Source organism: Opisthocomus hoazin, chromosome 5 (assembly GCF_030867145.1).
Source record: "Opisthocomus hoazin isolate bOpiHoa1 chromosome 5, bOpiHoa1.hap1, whole genome shotgun sequence".
NCBI classification, from domain to species: domain Eukaryota; kingdom Metazoa; phylum Chordata; class Aves; order Opisthocomiformes; family Opisthocomidae; genus Opisthocomus; species Opisthocomus hoazin.
In genome coordinates this window covers 65,130,351-65,153,734 of record NC_134418.1, presented here as the reverse complement: position 1 = coordinate 65,153,734, position 23,384 = coordinate 65,130,351, and the positions used below count along the sequence as shown (strand labels likewise).

Sequence of the window (23,384 nt, the reverse complement as noted above, 5' to 3'; positions counted from 1 at the left end):
TTTCCCCCAAGAAATTATTGGAATGAGAATCAGAGGAACTAAGCAGAGTTTGCAAGCCTTGTAAGAAATAGGGTAAACAGACGGGAAGTCAAAAAGTTATTCCTTTCCTGACTATGCATCTCTATGTGGCCATGAAGTCACGCACTGATGGGCAGGGGAGGCAGAATAAAAATTCCTGTTCCTGAACACCACATTCTTTCTTGTTCAGGGGAAAATAGGGATGATAGTGTTTAATGCTGTTAAATTGCACATAGACACCAACAGGACATTTACTTCATAGATCCGTAGGCCTGAAGAGAGCGTCTTTGCACTGCTGACACTGCGTGTGGGAACCTCTGCCTCGCTGTAAGATTCTGCAGAGAGGAACCCCATCTCATGACAGCATCCCAAAACAGTGAAAGCAACCAAAAATCCTTACCACACGCATCTACAAACATACTATAGCATTCAAAATGAAATATATTATGATATTTGAAAGACGCTGCAATCTCAACATTTCCCAGGTACTGTTATGACCACCTCCTTACTTGCAATCACAAAGATCTCCACGAAAGGGAGGTAAACAGCCTAAGAGTAAAACATGTTGTGGATGGGGAGCAAACAGCAAGGCTTTTTGTGGGTTTTTATAGTTTGTCTTGCTTGGTTGTGGGTTTTTTTGTGGGGTTGGTAGGGGGGTTGGTTTTGGTGTTGGTTTTTTTGAAAGGAACAAATGGAGAGAGGGACTAGATGAAGATTGAGAGACAGGGACAACATTTTTGAGCTACATTTGACAGCAGATAATGGGAAACAGAAAGGTTTGAATGCGATTAGCTTCTGGTACAAGGAAATTGCCACTGCAGCAAAAATAGCAAATTGATTGAAAAACAGGCTGAATTTTTCAATTAAGAAACAGTGCCAGGCATGCTAGCCACAGCTGACCAGAAAGGTCTGCATTTCAATGGACACAAATGAAGGTTTTCCCCATCCTTTCAAATGAACGAGAAGCCATCTTATAGATGTTTTGTTTTGGATGAGGAAACCTTCCTATATTTTTACTTTTTGTTATTTGCACTACTGTGGTATCTAGGAGACCTAATTAAAAATCAGGAGCCCACAGTGCAAGGAGCTGTACAAATACAGATCAAAAGCCCACTCTAACCTCCGGCAGCACTGTCATTCCCGAATGGCTTGGACAGTCTGCAGAGATCAAGCTTAAATTGCTGCCTGGCACAAGGCAGAGGCGCATACCAGCACCGCGGGCTGACCTGACACTGGAGGAGCAGGATGCCGGGGCAGACATGGAGACAGGCACGTACCGCCATGGCACCAGTGCTGCCACCTCGTGCTACAACGTGAAATAGCAGAGAGGAAAAAAATGGCAGCATCATACCACACCCACAGCATCAGAGATGAAAGCCACCAGAAAAACAGCATCACGGAATGTTCGGAGTTGGAAGGGACCTCTGTGGGTCATCTAGTCCAACCCTCCTGCCGAAGCAGGGTCACCTACAGCAGGCTGCACAGGACCTTGTCCAGGCGGGTCTTGAATATCTCCAGAGAAGGAGACTCCACAACCTCCCTGGGCAGCCTGTGCCAGGGCTCCGTCACCCTTAGAGGGAAGAAATTCTTCCTCATGTTCAGACAGAACTTCCTCTGCTTCAGTTTGTGCCCATTGCCCCTTTTCCTGTCACTGGGCACCACTGAAAAGAGCTCGGCCCCGTCCTCCTGACACCCACCCTTCAGATATTTGTAATCATATATTAGGTCCCCTCTCAGCCTTCTCTTCTTCAGGCTGAACAAGCCCAGCTCCCTCAGCCTCTCCTCATAGGAGAGATGCTTCAGTCCCCTCATCATCCTCGTAGCCCTCCACTGGACTCTCTCCAGTAGCTCCTCATCTTTCTTGAGCTGGGGAGCCAAAGTATGATCATCAAAACAAAGTACTTACCTGGGCTGTGTCCGTTAGAACAGTTACTCCAAACCCCTTTCCATTGCAAAAGCTTTCTCTAGAATGATGGAGCTCTCGCATGCAAACAACGTAACCCCCGCTCAAGATTTTAAACAATTACCAAAAAAAGCAGCCAAAAAAGCCCCTGACCAACCACCATTTGCCGTCACCACACTGACTGCTCTGCTCTACTTTCACGTGGGATCTCTCCCTCTCCTTGGACCATCTCAGCTATTTGGGCTATACCCTCTTCCGTGCCAGAACTGCTCCTTGCTCTAATGCTCATGCTGCGTGCCGCACAGCGTGATCTCACTTGGCCACCTCTGATCGCCATGCTTTCCTGTATTTGTTATGTATGTAATTAACAGGACGTTCCACCTGTAAATGGAGCGCTCTGGCTCCTCGCAGCATGCTTGGGAGAGACTTTTTCCTTTGGTCCAAAGGGAGATGACATGCTCTCCGCAGAAGGGGTGCCTGCAGAGAAATTCTCAAAGTCCTCCTCCTCTTCTGCAGGAGAGACAGGGTCGGGAGTATCCAACTTCTGCTCCTCCAAGCTTGCACTGTTTGGATCCAGTTCCTTAATAATTTTGTCATACTGCGCAATGAAATCCTCACCATCTGTGCTCAGCAGTCTTACACTTAAGTTACAATCCGCCTGCTGAGGAGAAAGCTTCAACTCTATGTCTGGCTGTGGATCAATCTCCATCACATTCTGGTTTATTTGCTCTTTCATTACATCTTGAGTCAAGCTTGAATTTCTCTTACTGTGCTCATCCAAGTCCGTTTCCAGCTGGCTCTTTGCAAGAGGCCCATTGACTACAGTCTGGCTTTGGACCTCATGTTCTCTGGCTACATGTAAAGTTTTTTCCTTCGGGTTGTCATCATCTTGAGTATCCTTCTGGGCACATAACCTGTAAATCATAACATCATCCTGAAAGTCTGATTCCTCTATGTAAGATCCTTTGACAAGCATGATGGCATTTTTCTTCATTTCTTGAATGTGTTTTGGTGGCTTTGCAGGTGGCTGCATCTCTGTGCTTCCCAGGTCATCATATGGTTGCGGTGAACTCGCATCAGAACCAGGAGAAATCCCTGTGTCATAGCTATCATCCCATTCTAGCTCCAGCTGCATCTTCTCACCATGTGGAGTCACTTGAGAGGAGCTACACATGCTAGGTGTCCTTTGCTGGAGCCAAAACATGGGGTGTTCCACATCTGTACTGTTCTCCTCAGCAAGAGTTTGGATAAAGGTGTCTGGATCAGGGTTTACTCCATCATACAAGGCAGACCAAACCTTACAATCTTTCATACACTGGAGGATGGCTTCTTGGGCTTCCCCCAGGTACTGTAAGTAGCTGATGTCCACAGCTCTTCCATACTCCACAATGCAAGCAGATTCAGAAGAGCGTCTACCAGAATCTGGAAGTAAAGAAGATTACTCTTATCATGACATCATAAACCAACCCAGAAGTTCTCTAGCATGGCAGCCACTAAGACATGGCAGGTAGAGTCTTTAGTCCCAACCATCCAATAAGGCAGGAAGATTAAAGCATAAAGATTAAGAGATTTGATCATACACATACATGACTTGTTCCTAGTGACAAGACAGAGCTGTAACTCAAGATTGCCGAGACAACTGCCTGCACTCAAACCTTAAAACAACAGTGACCACTCTGAAGCAGCAAGAGTTGCAGTCATGTATCCGTACATTACTTTCATGAATGCATATTCAAGTTGGATAGCTGTTAAAATAAGGTTTCAATAGATCTAGACACATAGAAGGAATTAAATAAGCTTTTCAGTCCAGGCTTGTCCAGTTTATTGTTGCCCACCACATTTCCTTCCCTTCCCATCCTTCCCCACCTCCTCCCATGAGCCGCTACCAAATCAAACTCAGTTCATGATCTGGTCTTCCCCTGAGTACCAATTACCTGTAGTTTGTGCTGCTTTTGTCCATAGAACATAATCTTTTCCTTGGCTTTCAAGTGTCAAGGTGATCCCAGTGGAGCAGCAGACTGGTGTCAGGGCAAGCAGTTTTGCAGCAGATACAGAATAACAGTCTCTCTCTTTCACAGCCCACCGCTGGCTCAACATCATGTGGTTACATGGGATGAGATACCTGAAACACCAGTGTCCAGCGTTACTTCCATCGTCCTTTCATGTTAGAGACAGCGTCAACATACAAGGTTCCCTTTCCACCTTCCTGCCCTCTCCAAATTAAAAGAAACAGTAATAACAATCTTGACAGTGATCCATACTCTAAACCTCTCAAGAGCATGAAACCCTGAATCTTTGTGTTGTGAAGCTACGGTTTGATGAGGAACTGTCAAGACAAGCAGAGACAGGAGATCAGTTGCATCAGAATGGGCAAGTGAACAATCCTCTGGAGGTCAGAGCAAACTTGCTGTAAGAAGGTATGGAGGAAGTGTGGGATGGGCAGATGTCAAAGGCCAGCAGAGTGGCTGGGTCCCACTATGAATGAGTTCTGCCTCAGAATCCTTAATTTATTTGTTTTCCCGGGAAATCCAGAGCGAGACAGTCTACATGTACCAGGCAAGCAGCCAGCAAAGAGGAGGGAAGGGTCATCAAGGTGTTTTACTGCACTAGAGCAAGACCGAGCTCTTGGCCAGTGGAGGGCATAAGCTATGGGAGGTACAAGGAATTGAGGAAGCACAGTCTTCTTTAGACCACTTTAGTTCAACTTTTTAAGAGCATGTTAAGAGCCTCAGTGTTAACTGGACTGATGTTTTGCCATTTAAAATGCAAACAAATTCTAAAGGATTCCCTAGATAAACTAGAAGAAGATTAAATACAGCACGCTACTGCTGTTACAGTGGCAACATACTTGAGTTCACAGAGGTCCTAACAGCATTCCCAGGCACAACACCCAGAGCTATAGGGAATTTCACCATACTGCCTATGGGTCGAGGGACAGACAGTATCCGAAGCATTCGTATGATCTACAGTGTTAAAGGCCCAAATGAGTTACGCCAACATTTCCAAATAAATTATAAATTCTCATCTAATACACGCACTAAAATATCAGTGAGTCTTCTGATGCAATGCATATAATCATCAGTTAGAAGAAAAAATAATCAATGCATTCAGTACATTACATAACAACCTACCTACAACAGTTCAGGAACCTGTAGTATTCTCAGTGAGAGAGGAAGCAAAGAGGTGGAAAACAACAAGAAAGAAGGTGGAAGCTGCAAACAAGTCTATAAGCTCTGTATCACAGTGTATAATACACTAGAGAACACATGCAGGAGAGAAGAATTATACATTTCGAAGCAGGGAATAAGCAGTTTGGAGGTGATAAATATATTCTTAGCTTCTCTTCTTTCACTTATACAGAAATAAATTGCAAGAAAAATCTCCTGCTCCTGAAGATCATGGGATGTAAATCACACTTCTTCAGGTCTGATAGATTTTTGTCAGGATCATAAATATTCTTATCTCTGTAGCTGCTTGGATTTCTGCTTTCCTGGAGAACTCTCATCCAGCTCTGCATCCGTAGGCAGAGACTAATCCCAGAATTAGGATGAAGAGTGGAAAAAGGAGTTTGGGCTTTACCTTAAAACTAGCTGTAACATCACATCTTCACAATGCAGACCAATAAGCGTTCGGAACAATGCCAAGGAGACCACACAGAGCTGGAAAATGATAAATGTTGTCAGTTTTTCACCTGGAAATTGTACCTTTCCAATCTTCCCTGCATACTACATTACCAAATGGCTCTGCTAGAATGTCAGGCTTTATGAGACACTGTTAGTATGATATTTCATTTTGTCAGCATGCCTAAGGGTTGTTTTTTTTAAAGTTGTCTAGAGCTGTACACATGACATTACATTTTAACAAAACACAATCCAGAATATTCCTTCAAATAAACTATTAAAAAAGCAGTAATTTACCAGTCTTTATTATTATTCAAATTTATTAATGTAACTCAGACTGAAGTGAACCCAGTAACTTCCAAGGCAGTGTGTTAGTTTTTACTGCTGACATAGAATTTGAACCAACTAAAGGTCTTTTCTGAAAGAAAAGTTATAAACCACCTCAAGTTTCTGTTGCTTTCAGTATAAGGAATGAGTAGTGTTCTACACATTAAGAAGTTGAATGCTTCTATACATACAGCTTAATGTACTGACATAGACCAGGACTAAACAAGTCATTTTTATCAGAATCTACTCCATATGAAGTGTTCACAATCCCTCCACTTCATGTCACTTGAATAGCTGGGAACTGTAGCAAGCCATGAAGATCCTTTCCATGAGACCAGGAGAAAGGAAAGAAAAATAGGATTCCTCCTTGGAATAGCATGCTTCCCTTTTTGGCAAAGGTCTGGTACCCATAACTAGGTATTTCAGTAGTCACACTCCGCAGAGACAAAAATCACACCCATTCTGTGACAGGCATCCCACTTTCATACTGGCTGCAAGACAGACTAGAAACATAGCTTTCTACAGGCTTTTTTGGCTACCAGTTAGACATACACCACTTTCAAAGCCATCATACAGTACATTTCTACCTGCCAGATGCTTGCTAGACTGCGCAGTTATGTCCAGCATGGTAGAAGCACGAGCCGTAAGCTTTCGCTGATTTTCACGGCTCACAGCACCATCATCTCCCTGCCTCTCAATGCATGTCTCCTCAGGCACATTCTCCTGCACTGCTCTCTCCTAGAAACAGTACCTCACAGCTGACTTTGACTCTTGTAAGAATTATTTAGCAGAAGTTGACCCTTTGCTGGAGTTTGAAGTTGGTGTTTAAATCTTGTCTCCCCCTATATAAATCATGTAAACTCAAATAATTAATACATGAAATTAACTGCACTTTTCAGTAGCTAACAAAAGAACAGATTAGAACAAATTAAGGAAAAAGCTACAGATATTTCCCTACCTCATTTTTTCAGTCACTGAACATCCTTTGCAATTCATTCAGGATTACATCCAGCATCCTGCCTGGGCATGGTTTCTCCTCCACGCTACAGAATTTCCTCCTCTTCTCTGCAGTCCCTTTCCTTACACCCACTGTTAAAATGCTCTATTCTAGCTCTGCAGCAGCACACTGGTATGTTCCTCTCTCCAGCCCATGCTTTCTCAAGAACATAAAACACTCTTTGTTTCACCATTTCCAGTTCTCTCTTTCCGACGAGTGACTCAGCTCCCCTACAATATGACTGGCTGCCCATGGTGACCAAGACCAGATGAATACATATATTTCTTGAAAAACATATATACGTATATGTGTTTTCCCTTACTTGGTAGCTGTATCTGTGGAAGAGCTAAACAGCAAAGTTTAATTGAACCTCACTTGATCGTCTCTGAAAAGCGAAAGTTTATTTGATTGCCTTCCCTAGCTTGGTGATTGAACTAACACCCGGAAAAGAACAAGAGAAAGGCAAAAAGCAGAGAGGCGAGAACCAGGGAGCGCTCATGAGCTGGCTTTCAGTGAAGCACAGTGGAGCTCAAACTTGTTGCCCTGCCACCACCGTCCACTGCTTGTACCAGAAGCCAACACAACGCGCTTGTTAGTCCAAGACCTCACGTCTACAGAAATAGATGGAGAAAGTAAAAGGGTAAGAGAAGAAGAAATAACCAAAACTGGAATTCTTAACACAAATAGGAGTTGAAGAGCTTCACAGCAAGCTTTTGAAAGAAGCCAGATCCTTGCATGAAAGGTGTGTTTTAGCCAGGGGATAGACGAAAATTTTCATTTCCTCTGTGAAATTTACTAAGAGTCGAGTCTAACTTTTCTTCATACTGTGAAAGTTCAAAAAAAACTGCTACTGCTTTAAATTTTCCTGTATTTAGGAAATTTCAGTATATAGGGAAACATTTCTCATTTGTCTTTGCAACCATACTGCAAATCAGGAATCATCTGAATAAGTAAAGTTACTCTGGTTTTGTATTTTGTAAAAAGAAAAGACTTAATAGATGCTCAGGAGACAAAGAGGACAGTATTTTTAAAAGTCCTTTTGGCCACCTCTCTGTACAAGTTTAACCCTGTGAATTATTAATAAGTATTTTCATCAATAACAACATAGGCAGCTTTTGTGCTACAGAAACACATACGCCTGCAGTTCTGGCTTTTGCATTTGTGATTTAGCATTCTGTGATTTAGCATCACAGAACCATTTTGGCTGAGATCCTGAGTGGCTCAGGGCTGCAGAATTCTTTACAGTTCCCATCCTGTTTGCCTATGGAACAGTAATTAATGATTAGCAGAGACAACAGCGTTTGCAATTCTGTTGACAGAAGCTGTTTCAGTTTCAGAGCTGATCCATCTTAGAGATGCCGTAACAGCAGCACGTATTCATATTTGCACACACTCGCATTTCAAAACAAATTGCAGATGAAGCTACTGTCCCTAATACACAAATTTAATGCACATGCTGGTGTTCTGGCTTCTCCTGTACCTGCACTAAAACCATATTCGTTATTTCATCCATGAAGCTGTGCACCACACCACATCCAGCCAAGACTGCCAGCCAAGCAAGGCTCAGACGGGTAGTCCAGTGCAACAAATAGTAATTTTCTCTGGCAGAAGATCCCACTGTTAGCAAAGGTAACTACTATCTCTGTCAGCTAGCTCTCCAGCCACCGTGGTGCATTGTGCCTAGACTGAGAAGAGGCTCACTGCAACTATGAGATAAACCTTACTGCACAGGGGAGTGAAGGCAAAGAAAAGGAAGCAGCAATCTGATCATTTGAGCAAGAAAGCACCTTCTTTCAGTCAAAGAAGAAAGCAGGCAACATCACAGTTAAGCAAACATGCTACAACAATACAGACTTGTTTCCCAAGAAATATTTTGGCAATCCTGCAATTCACAACTTTGACCAATTTAGAGACATCTTATAGGGCTCCCACCCTCTCACACAAAGACTGTTTGAAAATGCTGTTTGCTTGGCAAAACTCCAAAGATCAGAAATGCTCCTCATCACAAGTACATTTGTAAGTCCCAGGGTGAGTTATCTACGGCAGCACTAATTCAGCAGTCTCCAGAATAAAAATACTTCCAAATTTACCTTTAACCTTCTAACAGAATCCAGACTTCCAGAAGCCCTCATCTCTTTCCCGTTTCCTGTATGTGTGAAACCACCTCAAACATTTATCAGCTTACTATAGGGATAGCTAAATGTCATCACACACACAAAAAAAAATGAGGGGGTGGAGAAATCACACAATTTGTGCGGGCAGAAAAATATCCTAGTTAAACAGATACCCACTGAGTATATGGAATCTCCCATTTAAATACTTAACCTACATCCATGCTGAGTACCTGAACTTCCTTCCTGCTCGTCTTACCCGGAATGGTGTGTTGATTCGGCTAGTAAGAGTATCTAGGATATGCACATTCTCATGTCGGTGCAGCAAAATAAAACGGAGGAAAACCTTGAGGAGGGCTGGCTCTGAAACACTACGCAAAAAGAGATCCAGGTATGCAGTAGTAGTCATCACCTCTTCCACAGTCACCTACAAGCAAAAATAGCATAAATACAAATATACTGCACACAACGAAAACATCCATCCATCCATCCTCTGCAACTGTATACCTGGCAAACACTCCAAGCTCTCCATACATAACACTGCCACAACACCACTGGGGTCTTTGCTTTCAGCTTTGCAAAGAGCATGCTTCTGAATGACTCGCAAGCATTTTGAACCCATTCCTTACCTGCCCTGCTTCCCTAGGGAAAAAGCCCTCCCCCAAACTGACACCCCAAATCTCACACGTACCAAATTACAAAGAGCCAAATCATGCTAGAAGCTCCCCACCACCTTTCTGCCCGTGTCAGCTTTTTTGTATCACACTTCTGTCATCCTTCAGAAGCATTCTCAGATGTTGTGAATACCTGCATCTACCACTTTATTAAAAATAAATCACAGAGCATAATCAAAGCACAATACAAACTCACAGTTCTAGAGCTTTAAAGAAAAAAATCCCCACAGCTATCCAGAATTTTGGCCCAATTTTCCTTCTTTTTATTTTCCCACAGCAGAATTCCTTATCTCACTCAATTTTTAAAAGGAGTATGGACATACGTACATACACAAACCAAAACCCAAAATCCTCCCTACTGCCTATCTGTATATCAAAATCAAATTCAAATACCCATGCGATATTTGCATACCATAACCCACTCTGCTCTGCTTATGGCAATCCTTTGAAGCTTATTTATTCAGAGTATGCACTGGCGAGGCACAAAAAATTCCAAAGGCCACCTCTGCACCATGGACTGCTGTTGCAAAGTCAGCTTTTTAAAAATAGTTACCCAGGAACGTAATAAGCTTAAGTGCACAAAGATAAACCCTTAAATACAAGAATCGGCCCACATGAAAGGAAGCATTAAACATCTTTTGTTTACCAAACTTAGCTGGATAAATGAAAAGTCTGATTTTATTAAAAAAAAGAATCAAAGCTGTCACTTAAGAGCTAAGAGGATTTAACAAATACTCAGAAGGGCAGCATTTACTTAACATGCTGTAAATATTAAAATCCCAGTTCCATTATGCAGCATGTTAGCCATGTACACAGTCATGTCATGCTGCAAACGTTCTTTTTAAAGCATTTAAGATCACAAGCTGCTTCTGGCTGGTTACACACAACACAGGAATGCTGCATGCAGCCTGCAGACCTTACGGAGAGAGAGCACCAACAAGGAGAGCAGAGGGAAGCTCTAAAGTTAAGGTCATTGATTCACATTCATTCGGAGGCTTTATTCTAACACTCAGCTACACCATCGGCTACTAGCTCGTTTCAGCATTCGAAACAAAGCATCAGTGAAGTAGCAATAGTCAAATTTTTCACCAGGATGGGAAATAAGTTCACCTTCTTGGTTTATTGCAGTAAGGCTGGTGAAAAATCAAGTACTAAAATGTAACAGTGAAAGGAAAGGAATGAGGCCCACTTTCACAGGATCTGTGAACTTCGTGAGGCTAAGTAAGCAACAGGTAGACATATTTTCTAGCTCTGTAGTTGTATGTTCAGTGCTATCAAAACTAGAAATGAGAATACAGTTCTTTCAGAAAATAGTATCTATTAACATATACTCCAACTCAGAATATAGTTTATGAATTCCTTCCTCCTCCTTCCCCTACAGGCGTCAAGTGAAAAAAAAAAAAAAAAAAAATTAAGTTACTAGGCTAAGCACCCCAAAGTTACGAATTGCTAGAATTAGCCCTGTGGCTACAGTCCTAACTCAAACTATGTATTACTGTAAATATGATAAAACAAACACGCCTATGCACATACACACTATTCCATAGGACTAGTGCCACATTTCAACCACCAAAAAGCCTGCAAACCAGCCAGGGTTGTGAAACAAAGGAAATTGTTTCTGGTTGCAGACAAGATTCTTTTTTTTTTTTTTTTTGCAACAGCCAAAAGCTGTGGGGACTTGTGGGGTAAAAAAGAATAACTTTCTGATGAAAGCTGTTGACTGTTGCCCTGAGAACTGGCTTTTTTTTTTTTATAGCACCAAACTGTAAAAAGCAAAGCCCAAGAAATCCATCATGTGACATCATATGATAGCATACAGTTCATCAAAGAGTTTAAACCCTCTGCCAAGGAAAGGCCAGACAGAAGTAATACATCGTTATGTCTCTGTGTCACTTCTCCTTCATCCTTTATGGGCAAAAGGAAGCACGTTATTGGCCTGCAAGTTTCACAGATGCTTGCTGACAGCAGAGGAATGGGCCTATGTAGATGTATAAAATATTGAAGCTGTAAATGAAAGCAAGAAAAGCCAGCAGATTCACAAGGGCAGTGACCTTTTTCTGAAGCTGATGCTCTTTGGAGAACTCATCCTGCGTTTGCATCAGTGAGAGAAACCCATATGCTTTTCAGAGTGCGTATCACGAATGAAACAAAGAGCAGCAGAAAGCCAGCTACAGACCACTTTAGAAAAGAAATGTTCAATTCTGAGAGCACGTTCAGTGCTCCTAACAGCTTAGGAACTAGACAAAAAAAGACATCATGTCTACCATCACTGATACCACTATACAGAGCTAGAAGCACCAACCAATGATTAATGAAGCCCAAATAGTTCACAAAGGAGTTATTTAGAACCTTGTTAAATCTTAATCGTTTGCATTGAGTTTTTCTGTGCAGGGCGCCTACAGCTAATTTTTTAGTTCTTTTTGGTAAAGAAGTTGCTGAATCTGCTTAACCATTTTCTGAGGAATAGGGAAGATGACTACGTTTTGTCAAGATTTAAATGAATTTGTAAGAATTTTTTTTCGTTTTTCAATGAAAATGCACTGTCTTATCCACAACACTCCTTCAAACTTTTGCAATAAATGAAGCTAAGATCTATTTCACAGTGAACTGTGCAGCACTCGAAGCAGGCAAGTTAACAACGTACAAGCTATTTTAATGCTATCATGTTCTACAAGTTCCAGTACCCTCTCAGTGCGCCTTTGTGCGCAACTTGTCCATACGCACCAGCACAGAGACCATCCTTCTGCTTCCTCACAGGAGGAAATCACACCAAAATATTACTTTTCGGCATTTGAAATTAAAGCCACGTATGCAGCTTAGGAAAAAGGTCAGTTAAGCCAGCAAGCAGACATCTGTGCTTTTTCAGTTATAACTTATTCTGCCACCTTGTATTCTGAGTTTGCTGCTCCTTTTTACCGTATCTGACAGGAAGCGTAACTTCTGCAGATTTGAGGCACCTAGAGAAGTATTCAAAAGGGCTAATTTTAGCTCCATGAGGCTAATTTTCCTTGTACTCAGTGGGATACATTAGCCTGCTCTGAATGAGCCTCTAGAGAACTCACTTTCTTTGCAATTAACTACAGCAGGACATTAGCGACATCAGTTACACTAGACAAAACCCAGCCTTGGCAAAACCCCTTTTAACTCTGTAAAACCCTTTCTACAAATCGCAGTACACATAATACTTTGAGTGTTGAAAGTGAGACTCACTCAATTTGTGCAGTTATTATTTTCAGTGCAGTTATTGTTTTCTAAGATACCAAAGCCATGCTATTAAGCTTCATCCAGACTACCCGCTGGTTGTCTCTCCTTAAACTAATGTCTCATGAGACAGATTTGGGGAAGCAGGGAAATCCAAACTGGTACTTAGGTAAGCAATAAAAGAACAAGTGTTCCCAGAAAATAAAACACTTACTACCCTTCTCAAGCATGCCCACTACAGTCAAATCCTGAGGCAGCTTACAAAAACTTTGTATCATTGTAAACATTGATTGGAGTATAATTTGTCCAACTAAGCCTTTAGCTAGCCCTGAGAACTGAACATCTTTGAAAGGAGGATACAAAAGAAGCCAAAACTTCCACACGTCCACAAATCTGATATTTAATTTGAAAATTCTTCACCTCTGACAGCTGAAGTATCAAGAAAAAGACCATAACAAAGGGAGTTGAATAAAATAAAGACAAGGTAGTTTTCTAGAAAAGCTCTTTGTTAAGTAAGTGAATGTCAAGCTATGTTTTTGATAAAGATATTTCATCAATATTAAAATTCAACACTGCCACAACAGCAAAAATAAAAACCCACCAGTAGCACCCCTTGCGTTAGATCCTTTCTACTAATGGTAAAAGGCCAGGGATATCTCTCTGCTCCTAAAATTGTAGGATTAAAAATGAAAAACATGAAAAATCCACATCCAGTGCATTAATCAGACCAGTATTCTACTATTTTTATTTTCATTATCCACAGCTGTAACAATTAAAAGTTGCTTGACTATTTCTTTCTATATATATATGAATTTAAAGTGTCTAGATTATCTAAAGATACCATTTTAAAAACTCATCCACATGTTTTTCTAGACAACAGTCAGTTGTTACAGATATTTTTGAAGGTGTAATCTGCTACAAAAGAGACTACCTGAGAGTCTTCATAGCCAGACAGATATTTGATTAGAGATTATTGAAAAAGAGAAAGCTACTTTTAGCCTTGTAATACCTTTCTCTAATTATGTAATAATTTTTAGCAAATTTTTTCTCGGCTCCTCTGATGACTGATTAGATGGTGAGGCAGAACACTGTAAAGGGATCCAGCTTTTACAAGTCACTGTGCCAAGTAATAGCAAAGAGCCAGAAATTACTGTCATTGTGAGTTCAGTTTAATACATTACACTCACCGTGTTAGACCAACTGCACCGATTCTTTATTACTGGCTATTTTCCCTTGGGATCCACGCAATATATTTTCTAATTTATAGCTTCATGCCCTCTTACAGGAATATAGCTATCATGATTCCTCCTTTCCTTCATGTTTCCCTTCCTACAAGGATTTCATATTGCCTGTGAAGAGACCATGAATGTTCTTATTCAAACTTCTCCTCTAGATCCATGAGCAGTTTAAACCTCAGTAAATTCACCTCACTGATAAAATAAAAAAAATCCAACCATTGCCACTCTCTTCTCCTTTCTATTCATTTTCAACTTCTTGTCCCCTGCTTATACTGGCGGAAGGGTTCATGTTTCACTGCACCGCACAGTGAATTGGCCCAGGGAATTGATTCAGGTTAAAACTATCCAGGAAATAAAGGCGAGTTTTAACCTCAGTCAGGTTCCCATAGGAACAGCTGTCCTGGCAAAAGAGAGGGAGGACAAGTGGGGTCAGGGACAGAGGAAGTTTGCACGCTGGGGGAACCAGAAAACTAGACCCGCTTCAACGTCCCTCAGCTTAAGTTTATAAACTACTTCAGTTTATACCAGGTTAAAATTCAACTCAACTGCAGTGTTTGATGCAAAAAGCGAATGACACCTTTAACATATATCCACTTCATAGACATTAAGATTTAAGTTTTGTAGCTATTCATGGGCTTCTCCAAAATGTAAGATTACTCAAAGTTTTCCAGTAACATTTGTTTTACATCTTTTTACAGCAGCTGTCCAAACGCTTTTCAGGAATGTAAAAGAGGGTATTATTTCTAAATGGGAACTGACAGTCTTGTAGGATATTTATAAATATGCTGCTTCTAATCTGTACAGTATAATTTACAGGTCATTTCCCCCTAGCTGAGCTGTGCAATCATCAAGCATTATTGAATTATCACAGTAGCATACCGTGTTAGAGGTTTTCATTTAGATGACTTAGTATACAATGTAACTGAGGTCCCTTTGACAGAGCTTATTTGACAGGACCATGGCAGTGCTTCTGCAGAGCGGTTCCGTCCACTTGGCCAACAGCAACATTTTACACTAGAAAGCTGGTACAATTTTCCATTATTCAGATTAAAACAAGCCTTCCAAGTAGAAAATAATTGTATCATAGTTAGCAATTAAATGCCATGTAGTATAGCAGTAAAAGCTAAGACATTAAAAATTTGCTTTTACCATATAATTTGTCAAATTTTTAGCACTATCTTCAAAAAATTGAAACAACACAGATTACATAAACACTCAAGACATTCCAAATAGCTATCTTTGTCACCCAAATCCTCTGAGCGCCAAATTAAATCATATGCACTTACAGGAAAGAGACGTATATAACTAATCTGAATTGTATCAAAGGTAGCATAACATAGATACCACAGTGTGGCTCCTACTTATCCAGCACATGGTTTTGACTGCAAAATATATACGTATAATAGACTTTCTGAAAAGGATTTCACTGATCAGACTTCTACAAAAGTTCTGCAACTACTTAAAAGAATATGGTAAATTAGCACTTTCTACTATTAAATATATAAAGACTAAAAGAAGGCAATATGGCCTGTAGTAGAAGCAGTAAAACTTAAGACTTCCGTAGGGTTATTCTGGATTCACCCTGGGATTTCAACTAGGTTTTAACTGAAGAAAAAATGAGCCTGATTTGATTATTTGGACAATTTGTCCCCAGAAGACCTTATATTTTTTTGATAGAGCTCCAAAAATTTAGTTTTGAAAGTAAAGCAAGAGATGAGATATGTCACACAAATTTAATCGCATGTTCTGTGCCTGAGCGGAATTATACCTTCTCACAAGTATTTTTTTCCTAAGTACCAAAACCTAGGGTAGAATGTACAGAATAGCATAATTTCAAGTAGTAACTGACATGCCATTAAAAAAAAAAAACAGTCTTAAATTAAGAACAGATTATGCCAGATAGTCTTAATTTTATTAAATCCCAGACACTTACACCAGAAAGAACAGAAGACGGTTTGGGCGAAAATGTAAATCATGGATTGCTACTACAAGAATAAAACTACCAAATTAACCTTTTCTTCAGCTCTGTATCTTCACGGACAAATTATTTTATTCCTTCTGTTTTTAACTGAATTTGTACAGAAATTTGAGTCCTTGCATAAAGACAACCCCCCCCCCGAACAATGTAATTGAATCACTTTTTTCGATGTCTCAAGAAACTCTGATGTCAGAAGGAAGAGAGGTAACTCTCCTGTAAAAAGTACAACAAAATGCAGACAGCCAAAGGACAAGATGTGGCTATCCAGCACAAGCACTTAGTGCATATCCCTAGCTACATCATACAGATCCGGGCTCTGCCTACCCATTCAGCAACATGCAGCTTTTGAGATACGAACATATTTGTCAGTCACTCCTTACACGTGTAGGTGGGACAACCCACACAAAGTGACAACAGACTAGTACACACCAGGTATAAATGAGGCTACAAGAACACACTATATTTAGGATGCTTATCTTTACGAAATGAAGTTAGGGAGTCACAGACTTGAAAATGTTTGGGTTATTTAAGCACATTTCAGTTAATCTGCTACGTAAACAACCTTCAGAGAGCTCACTGTGAAAAACAGGTTATTTCAAGCCAGCTAGCCCGCCCAATCAATTTGAGACTTCTTTATCTGGAAAAAAACTGAACTAGCAAATTCTTTTTTCAACTGCATGCTAGCTTCCTGAGATAAAACCATAAAAATCACACCCAGCAAAAGATGTTGGTCTCCCCACCCCCTGACTTTTTCACAGAAACACATTTCTATCCTCAATACTCTTGTACTGTTTCATTCACACAGTGAACTGTGTACATAGTAAGTACATATACGGAGACAACCTGCAAAAATTTTAAAAAGGCAGAGATTACTACGTAGTTCCACAAATGTTACAGGCATTTCAAGATCACACAAACATATCTCAAAGCTCTGGACCACATACCGAAATTCTGAACCACTTTTACTGAAATTCTGCTTACTGAAATTTTTGGCTACTTTTGCCAAAAGTGTTTTTGATAGTCCAATGTTTTAAGTTGGGAGAAGAGAAGGAAGTCAAGGAAAGGAGACAGAGGTTCTACATGGATGAACTAGGAGCTCCTAACAAAACTGAAACATAACAAGGAAGAGATGGAAGCAGGGACAGGTGACCCAGGAGGAATACGGAAGAACTGCCTGATTGTGCAGGGGAAGAATTAGCAAAGCCAAAGCCCAGCTGGAGTTGAAGATGGGCTTCATCAGCAAAAGGAAGACTATGAAAACTGCGTGCTCACTGCTGAATGGGGAAGGGGACCTGGTGACAAAATACATAGAAAAAGCCACAGTACTCAATGCCTTCCTCACATGGGTCTTTACTGGCAAGATTTGCCTTCAGTAATCCCAGGTCCCTAAGATGAGAGCAGAAGTCTAAAGCAAGGAAGACTTACCCTTAGAGGAGAGCAGGATCAGGTTAGGGAACATTTAAACAAATTGGTCATACATGAGTCTGTGGGGCCTCATAGGTTGCATCTCTGACTGTTAAGGCCACTCTTGGTGAGCAGTTAGTATTATTTATCTTGCAAGGCTTTCCACACTGTTTCTTGTACAACATCCTCATAGACAAAATTATGAAGAACACACTGGACAAGTGGACGGTGAGGTGAAAAACCTCACCTTCAACCAAAAACTGGTTGAACTGCTGGGCTCAAAGGATTGTGATCAGCAACGCAAAGTCCAGCTAGAGGACAGCGATATGTGGTCTACACTAGGGCCAACAGTGTTTAGTATCTTCATTAATGACCTAGATGATGAGATGGAGTGCACCCTCATGCAAGGATGTTACAAAAATGGGAGAAGTAGCTGATAGACTGGATGGCTGTGCTGCCATTCAGAGGGATCTTGACAGTCTGAAAAAGAGGGGCAAACAGGAACCTCATGAAGTTGAAGAACACAAATGCAAAGTCCTGCACCTGGAGAGGAATAACTCCAGGCACAAGTGCACACTGGGGACCAACTGGCAGGAAAGTAGCTTTCCAAGAAAGAATCTACAGGTCCTTGTGAAGAAAAACACTCAGCCATGAGCCAGCAATCCACCCCTGTGATGAAGATGACCCACAGCCTCCTGGGCTGCATTAAGAAGAGTATTGCTAGCAGGTTGGGGAGGGGCATCCTTCCCCTTTACTCAGTAGTGGTAAGCCACATTCAGAGTGCTTGGCTCCCCAGTACAAGAGACGGAAAGGCCCACAAAGATGATTATGGGATGGGAGCATCTGTCATACGAGGAGAGGCCGAAAGAGCTGGGACTGTTCAACCTGGATAAGAGAAGGCTCAGGCAGAATCTTATCCATGTGTGCAAAGAGACGCTGGGAAGAAGCACAGAAGATGGAGCCAAACTCTTCTCAGTGGTGCCCAGTGAAAGGACAAGAAGCAATGGGCCACAAACTGAAATCCAGGAAATTCCAAGTGGACATCAGAAGAAAAAAGCAAACAAAGACCACACACTTTTCTACTGTAAGTGTAGTCAAACACCGGAACAGTGCTGCCCAGAGAGGCTGCGCCATCTCCAGCTTTGGAGATATTTAACACCCAGCTGGACACATCCCTGAGAAACCTGCTCTAGCTGACCCTGCTCTGAGCAGGGGGGCTGGATAGGACAATCTCCAGAGGTGCCTGGCAGCCTCAGCCATCCTGCGATTCTGTGAAGACACAGGAGGAAGGAAGAGACTGGCCTATCATCTACAATATAGGCTTAGCTTTAATCTAAAATTGAGTAACCCTCCTCACACGAGACATTTCGCTCATATCTGAATACATCAGTTGCAAAGGCAAACTGATGCTGATGTTAATCCACGAGGGATTAAAAGATAATAAGACTATTAGCTACACAATTTATCCAATAGTGCTTGTACAGCTGTTTGGCTTATTTTATTTCATATACTTGAATCAACCAAAATTGATTTGGTGATCAGGCAGAAAGTCACGTTAACATGATTTATGTTGCAGCTGTTGTTTTAAACAGAAATCAACTTCTATCACATTGAGAACAGAAAAGACTGAAGACTTCTTTCCTAGATGTCTACATTCTTGACTGGAGCTATCTTTGCAAAAACAATAAATGCAAGTCTGTGTCTTGCTGCAGAGCAATTTTTCTCCCAAAACATTACTTCTTGAAGAAAAACTAGAATATAGTACAGAGAGAACAGGTCTGAAGTAGTCTGCCTACCCAGCAGTCATTGAAGAGCAGCGACAGAGAAGCTCATCTCCCTTCTAACTTTTGCATAAAGGTAGAACCACAGGTGCCAGATTGGAGGTGGAATATTAAGGCTTCAATGCCACAGGAGGTCTGGACTCCCTTCCTTCCTTCCATGTCTATCACCAAGAGTTATCAGAAGCAGTTGTTCCATACCAGCTAAATTTTGGAAATAGGATTTATAGGAACACCTTAGAAAGATGTACCAATACTATCATCTCTTCTTACCACCTCTCCCTTTAACCTCCATAGATCTGTCTTCCTAATCAGGTATTTATACCATGCTCCACTATTCATTGGATTTGAACTCATAAGCCAGAAGCAGTCAGAACAACCTGAACGGAATGACTGGATTAAAACTAAAATCTTCAGCCACAGGCAGACTTTAGGATACCAAACCAACATCACTGAGTTTAAAAGAAAAAAAAAAAAAAAAAAAAAAAATCAAGATTCATTTAGTATTGCATTCAATGAAAGAACTTCTGTTTTTAAAACCACCATGGCACATCTGGCCTTTCTCTCACTTTGGCTCTTCACAAATTTTTCTTAACCTAAAGGTCAATTACAACACTTAAGTCCCCATGAGTGATACAGTTTTCAAAGTCTACTCCTCAGCATGAATGTTTTCAATGGCAACTAGAAATTATTTTAATGTATCAAAGGGCTGTTGCTGCATAATTATCTGTCTTAGCACAAAGAGATCTCTCCCCAACGATGTAAAATATTTGTTTTCTGTTAAACTAATGTGGGGCACAGTACAGAAAGACTGAAGAGGTCAAATGTACCTCTATTTACTTGTTTCCTTTACTATGGAGTTTTGGTCTCACATACACGAGAGCCTTGTATCAGATCCACTAGATGGTGCAATCCATCTTCTCCATTAATGCATTTGAAGTTTATACACATAAGTAGTTAATTCTTAAAGAGGAAAAAGTCAAACTTAACTCTGATCAAGGAAAGGTTTATTACTGGAAGAACAAGCCACCAAACAGAATGGTGGGGTTCATGAAAGATCTAGGCTTGAAACTCACATATGTTAGCAGCCAACATCTCCATTGTCAAGAGAAATATGATTTAACCCAATTTCAAAATATATAAATGAGGTTCAACAAAATATCCATCACGTGAAAAAAAACTAATCAGAACAGCATGATTTAAATGATTTAAGTAACATCAACAGGGAAACAATTGACCCAATAGGGAGTTAGCAGATTTACTGACCAATAAGAATGGAATTCAACGGCATGGTAGTATTCAAAACAACTTAAAATTTGTCTTATGTACTTCAGAGGTAAAATCAGTACCCGCTAAGACTAGAATCCCACAGCTACATTCTGATACCTCCCTTGATATCCATAACCTTGACCTAAAGCTGGTCAGCTTTTCACTTCTGAGTCTAATTCCCAGTCTTGGTGAGGGACTAAGTCAAGATACAGAAATGAGAAAATTACTGCTAGGTAAGGAGGTGAGCTATCTCAATGACAGACTACAGCCTTAATCTGGATCACACCCAAGTTTTATTTCAGCCCTTGCCAAGTTCCCAAATATCTGAGGTCTGTCGGATCATTGAAGATTCTACACTGCTTATTACTTTCTTGGTAAGTGACTACTTACCACGAAGAACTGTGTGCACTGCCAAGACAAGTCCTAGACTAGAAAGCAGGGCACGGTGTTTCACTGGCCTCTCAGAAAATGGAACAGGTGCAAGGCTTTCCGCTTGGCAGGCTTAGTAAAAATTAGCAGACCTTCCAAGGGTAATTTATAAGCCCTCTCCTGGCAGTTTTTAGTGGATTTTTACTCTCAGCAACTCCTGCTTTCTCTCCTCAAACACGGTGTTCTTTTAGGGGGCCAGGGAAATGGCCTTAAGCTGTGCCAGGGGAGGTTTAGATTGAATATTAGAAAAAATATCTTCACTGAAAGAGTTGTCAAGCACTGGAACAGGCTGCCCAGGGAAGTGGTTGAGGCACCATCCCTGGAGGTATTAGAAGACCTATAGATGCAGAGCTTAGTGACATGGTTTAGTGGTGGAATTGAGAGTGTTAGGTTAATGGTTGGACTCAAAGATCTTGAAGGTCTCCTCCAACCTAAATGATTCTATGATTTACAGGGCAATGAAGACTGTTAATTGACATATTCTACAACAGTTGGAAATGCATTTTCCTGCAGCCTAACAACAACAAAAAATAATTAAGTAATCATCCTGGTTTCAGCTGGGATAGTTAATTTTCTCCCTAGTAACTAGTATAGTGCTGTGTTTTGGATTTAGTATGAGAAGAATAGTGATAACACACTGCTGCTTTAGTTGTTGCTAGGCAGTTGAGGACTTTTCAGCTTCTCCTGCTGCCTGGTGCATGGGAAGTTGTGAGGCGACACAGCTAAGACAGCAGAGCCAAACTGGCCAAAGGGGATATTCCATACCATATGACATCATGCTCAGCATATAAAGCTGGAGGGAAGAAGAAGGAAGGGGAGAGGTTCAGAGTTATGGTGTTTGTCTTCTGAAGTACCCGTTATGCGTGATAGAGCTCTGCTTTCCTGAAGATGGCTGAGTACCTGCCTGCTGATGGGAAGTAGTGAATCAATTCCTTGTTTTGCTTTACCTATTAAACTGTCTTTATCTCAACACATGAGTTTTCTCACTTTTACCCTTCTGATTCTCTACCCCATCCCACCGGGGTGGGGAGTGAGCAACTGACTGGTGTGTAGTTGTCAGCTGGAATTAAACCACAACAGTAATTCACCAACATCAGTGACATGCAAAGGATAATGCCTAAAATTCAAAGAAAAATGGATTTTTTTTCTTCAAAGCAACATAAATTGCACCCTAATGGATTAGAAAATTGACACCAAACTTGATTTCTTCTCCACTTCATGAAAATAGCTCTACCAACTATGATAAGGAAGTACAAAACAATACCAGCTCTGCTAAAATTAGCATAATATTTCTTGACTGAACATTTTCCTTGTGGGCATTTTCTTTTTGGAAAATGTTCATTTGTCTGCCATGATGAAATGCTGTCTAAAAGGTCACTGCTTTTTTGATGGTACATCAGCCTAGCGCAACAAAAATATTTTGGTTCTTCAGGTCACTTAAGAATTTTAAACGTTTTCAGAAATACCTATATCTTGCTTAGTAATCTGTATAGTGTAAATAGAAAGTATGGAATGAAAAGATGGAATGTTAGCCTAGAAACTTAACAATATGGAAGTTGTTACTGACAGTACATTTAATAGTATGGTTACGCAGAGATCATCCATAATGCCCATTATTGTTTTGTGTCATGCCTACGTACACCACTGACCTTATAGAGCGCAGGAGCCATTACTGGCACCAAAAATCCATTGTAAATGTAATTCACAAGCTGGTTACGTATCAAGGGATGTGCCACCTAAGAGGTTTGGGAGAGAGAAAGACAGTTCCAGTAAGATTTAAAACAAGACAGGGCACAGACTACTATTACCCACTACCAAAACCCTTTCCCATTTAACAAGACATGTTCATTTGTCCTTCTCACCAGCATTTCCTATGATTCAGATTCTTAAACATTTTCCTTCTTCAAATAAATATACAAACGTTTAATTACAGTAATCCTGCCAAATTTAGAGAACAGGGCTTTTCAGTCTCCCTGAGTGCTGACAAAGATGAACAGATAGACAGAAAAGTGTGTATACCCATGCATCAAAGGAAGATTCGAGATTCTAAATTTAGCTCCTGCAACCTTGTCAGGGTCACTTGAAGGTGGATTTGCCATGGCAAAAAATGAACTGTTATTAGAAGCCAAAAATTTACTTTTGTAATGAAGCATTCATTTTGTTTTCACAAAAAGGAAAACATGTTATCAATTCATGCATTTAAAAGAAATTTGATAAAAGAAAAAAAAATCCATTCAGAAGCATTCTAATATATTCTATTTGAAGTTTACATAGAGACTGGAATGTCACAGCCTACATGTGGCCACAAATACATCCTCCCACTTGCAGTTCTTCCCAGACTTCCTTTAATTTATAAGTCTTGCTTTGGAAAGGGGAAGAAAAAGTGTTGTCCTTCCTATGCTGCAATCCTGGGAAAGAGTAGTAAACAGCAAGAGGT

The 23,384-nt window shown here is 40.8% G+C and overlaps 1 protein-coding gene across 1 annotated transcript in view; it reads right to left on the bottom strand.

Annotated features, from left to right (window-relative positions):
- FHIP1A (FHF complex subunit HOOK interacting protein 1A) overlaps positions 1-23,384 on the bottom strand; it is a 39,739-nt gene that overhangs the window by 7,427 nt on the left and 8,928 nt on the right. The window contains exons 4-8 of the mRNA XM_075420127.1: positions 22,597-22,683; positions 9,236-9,403; positions 5,501-5,580; positions 3,856-4,043; positions 2,303-3,343 (exon numbers count right to left, since the gene is read on the bottom strand). Coding sequence (XP_075276242.1) covers positions 2,303-3,343; positions 3,856-4,043; positions 5,501-5,580; positions 9,236-9,403; positions 22,597-22,683 — 1,564 coding nt within the window. The remainder of the gene's footprint in view (positions 1-2,302; positions 3,344-3,855; positions 4,044-5,500; positions 5,581-9,235; positions 9,404-22,596; positions 22,684-23,384) is intronic.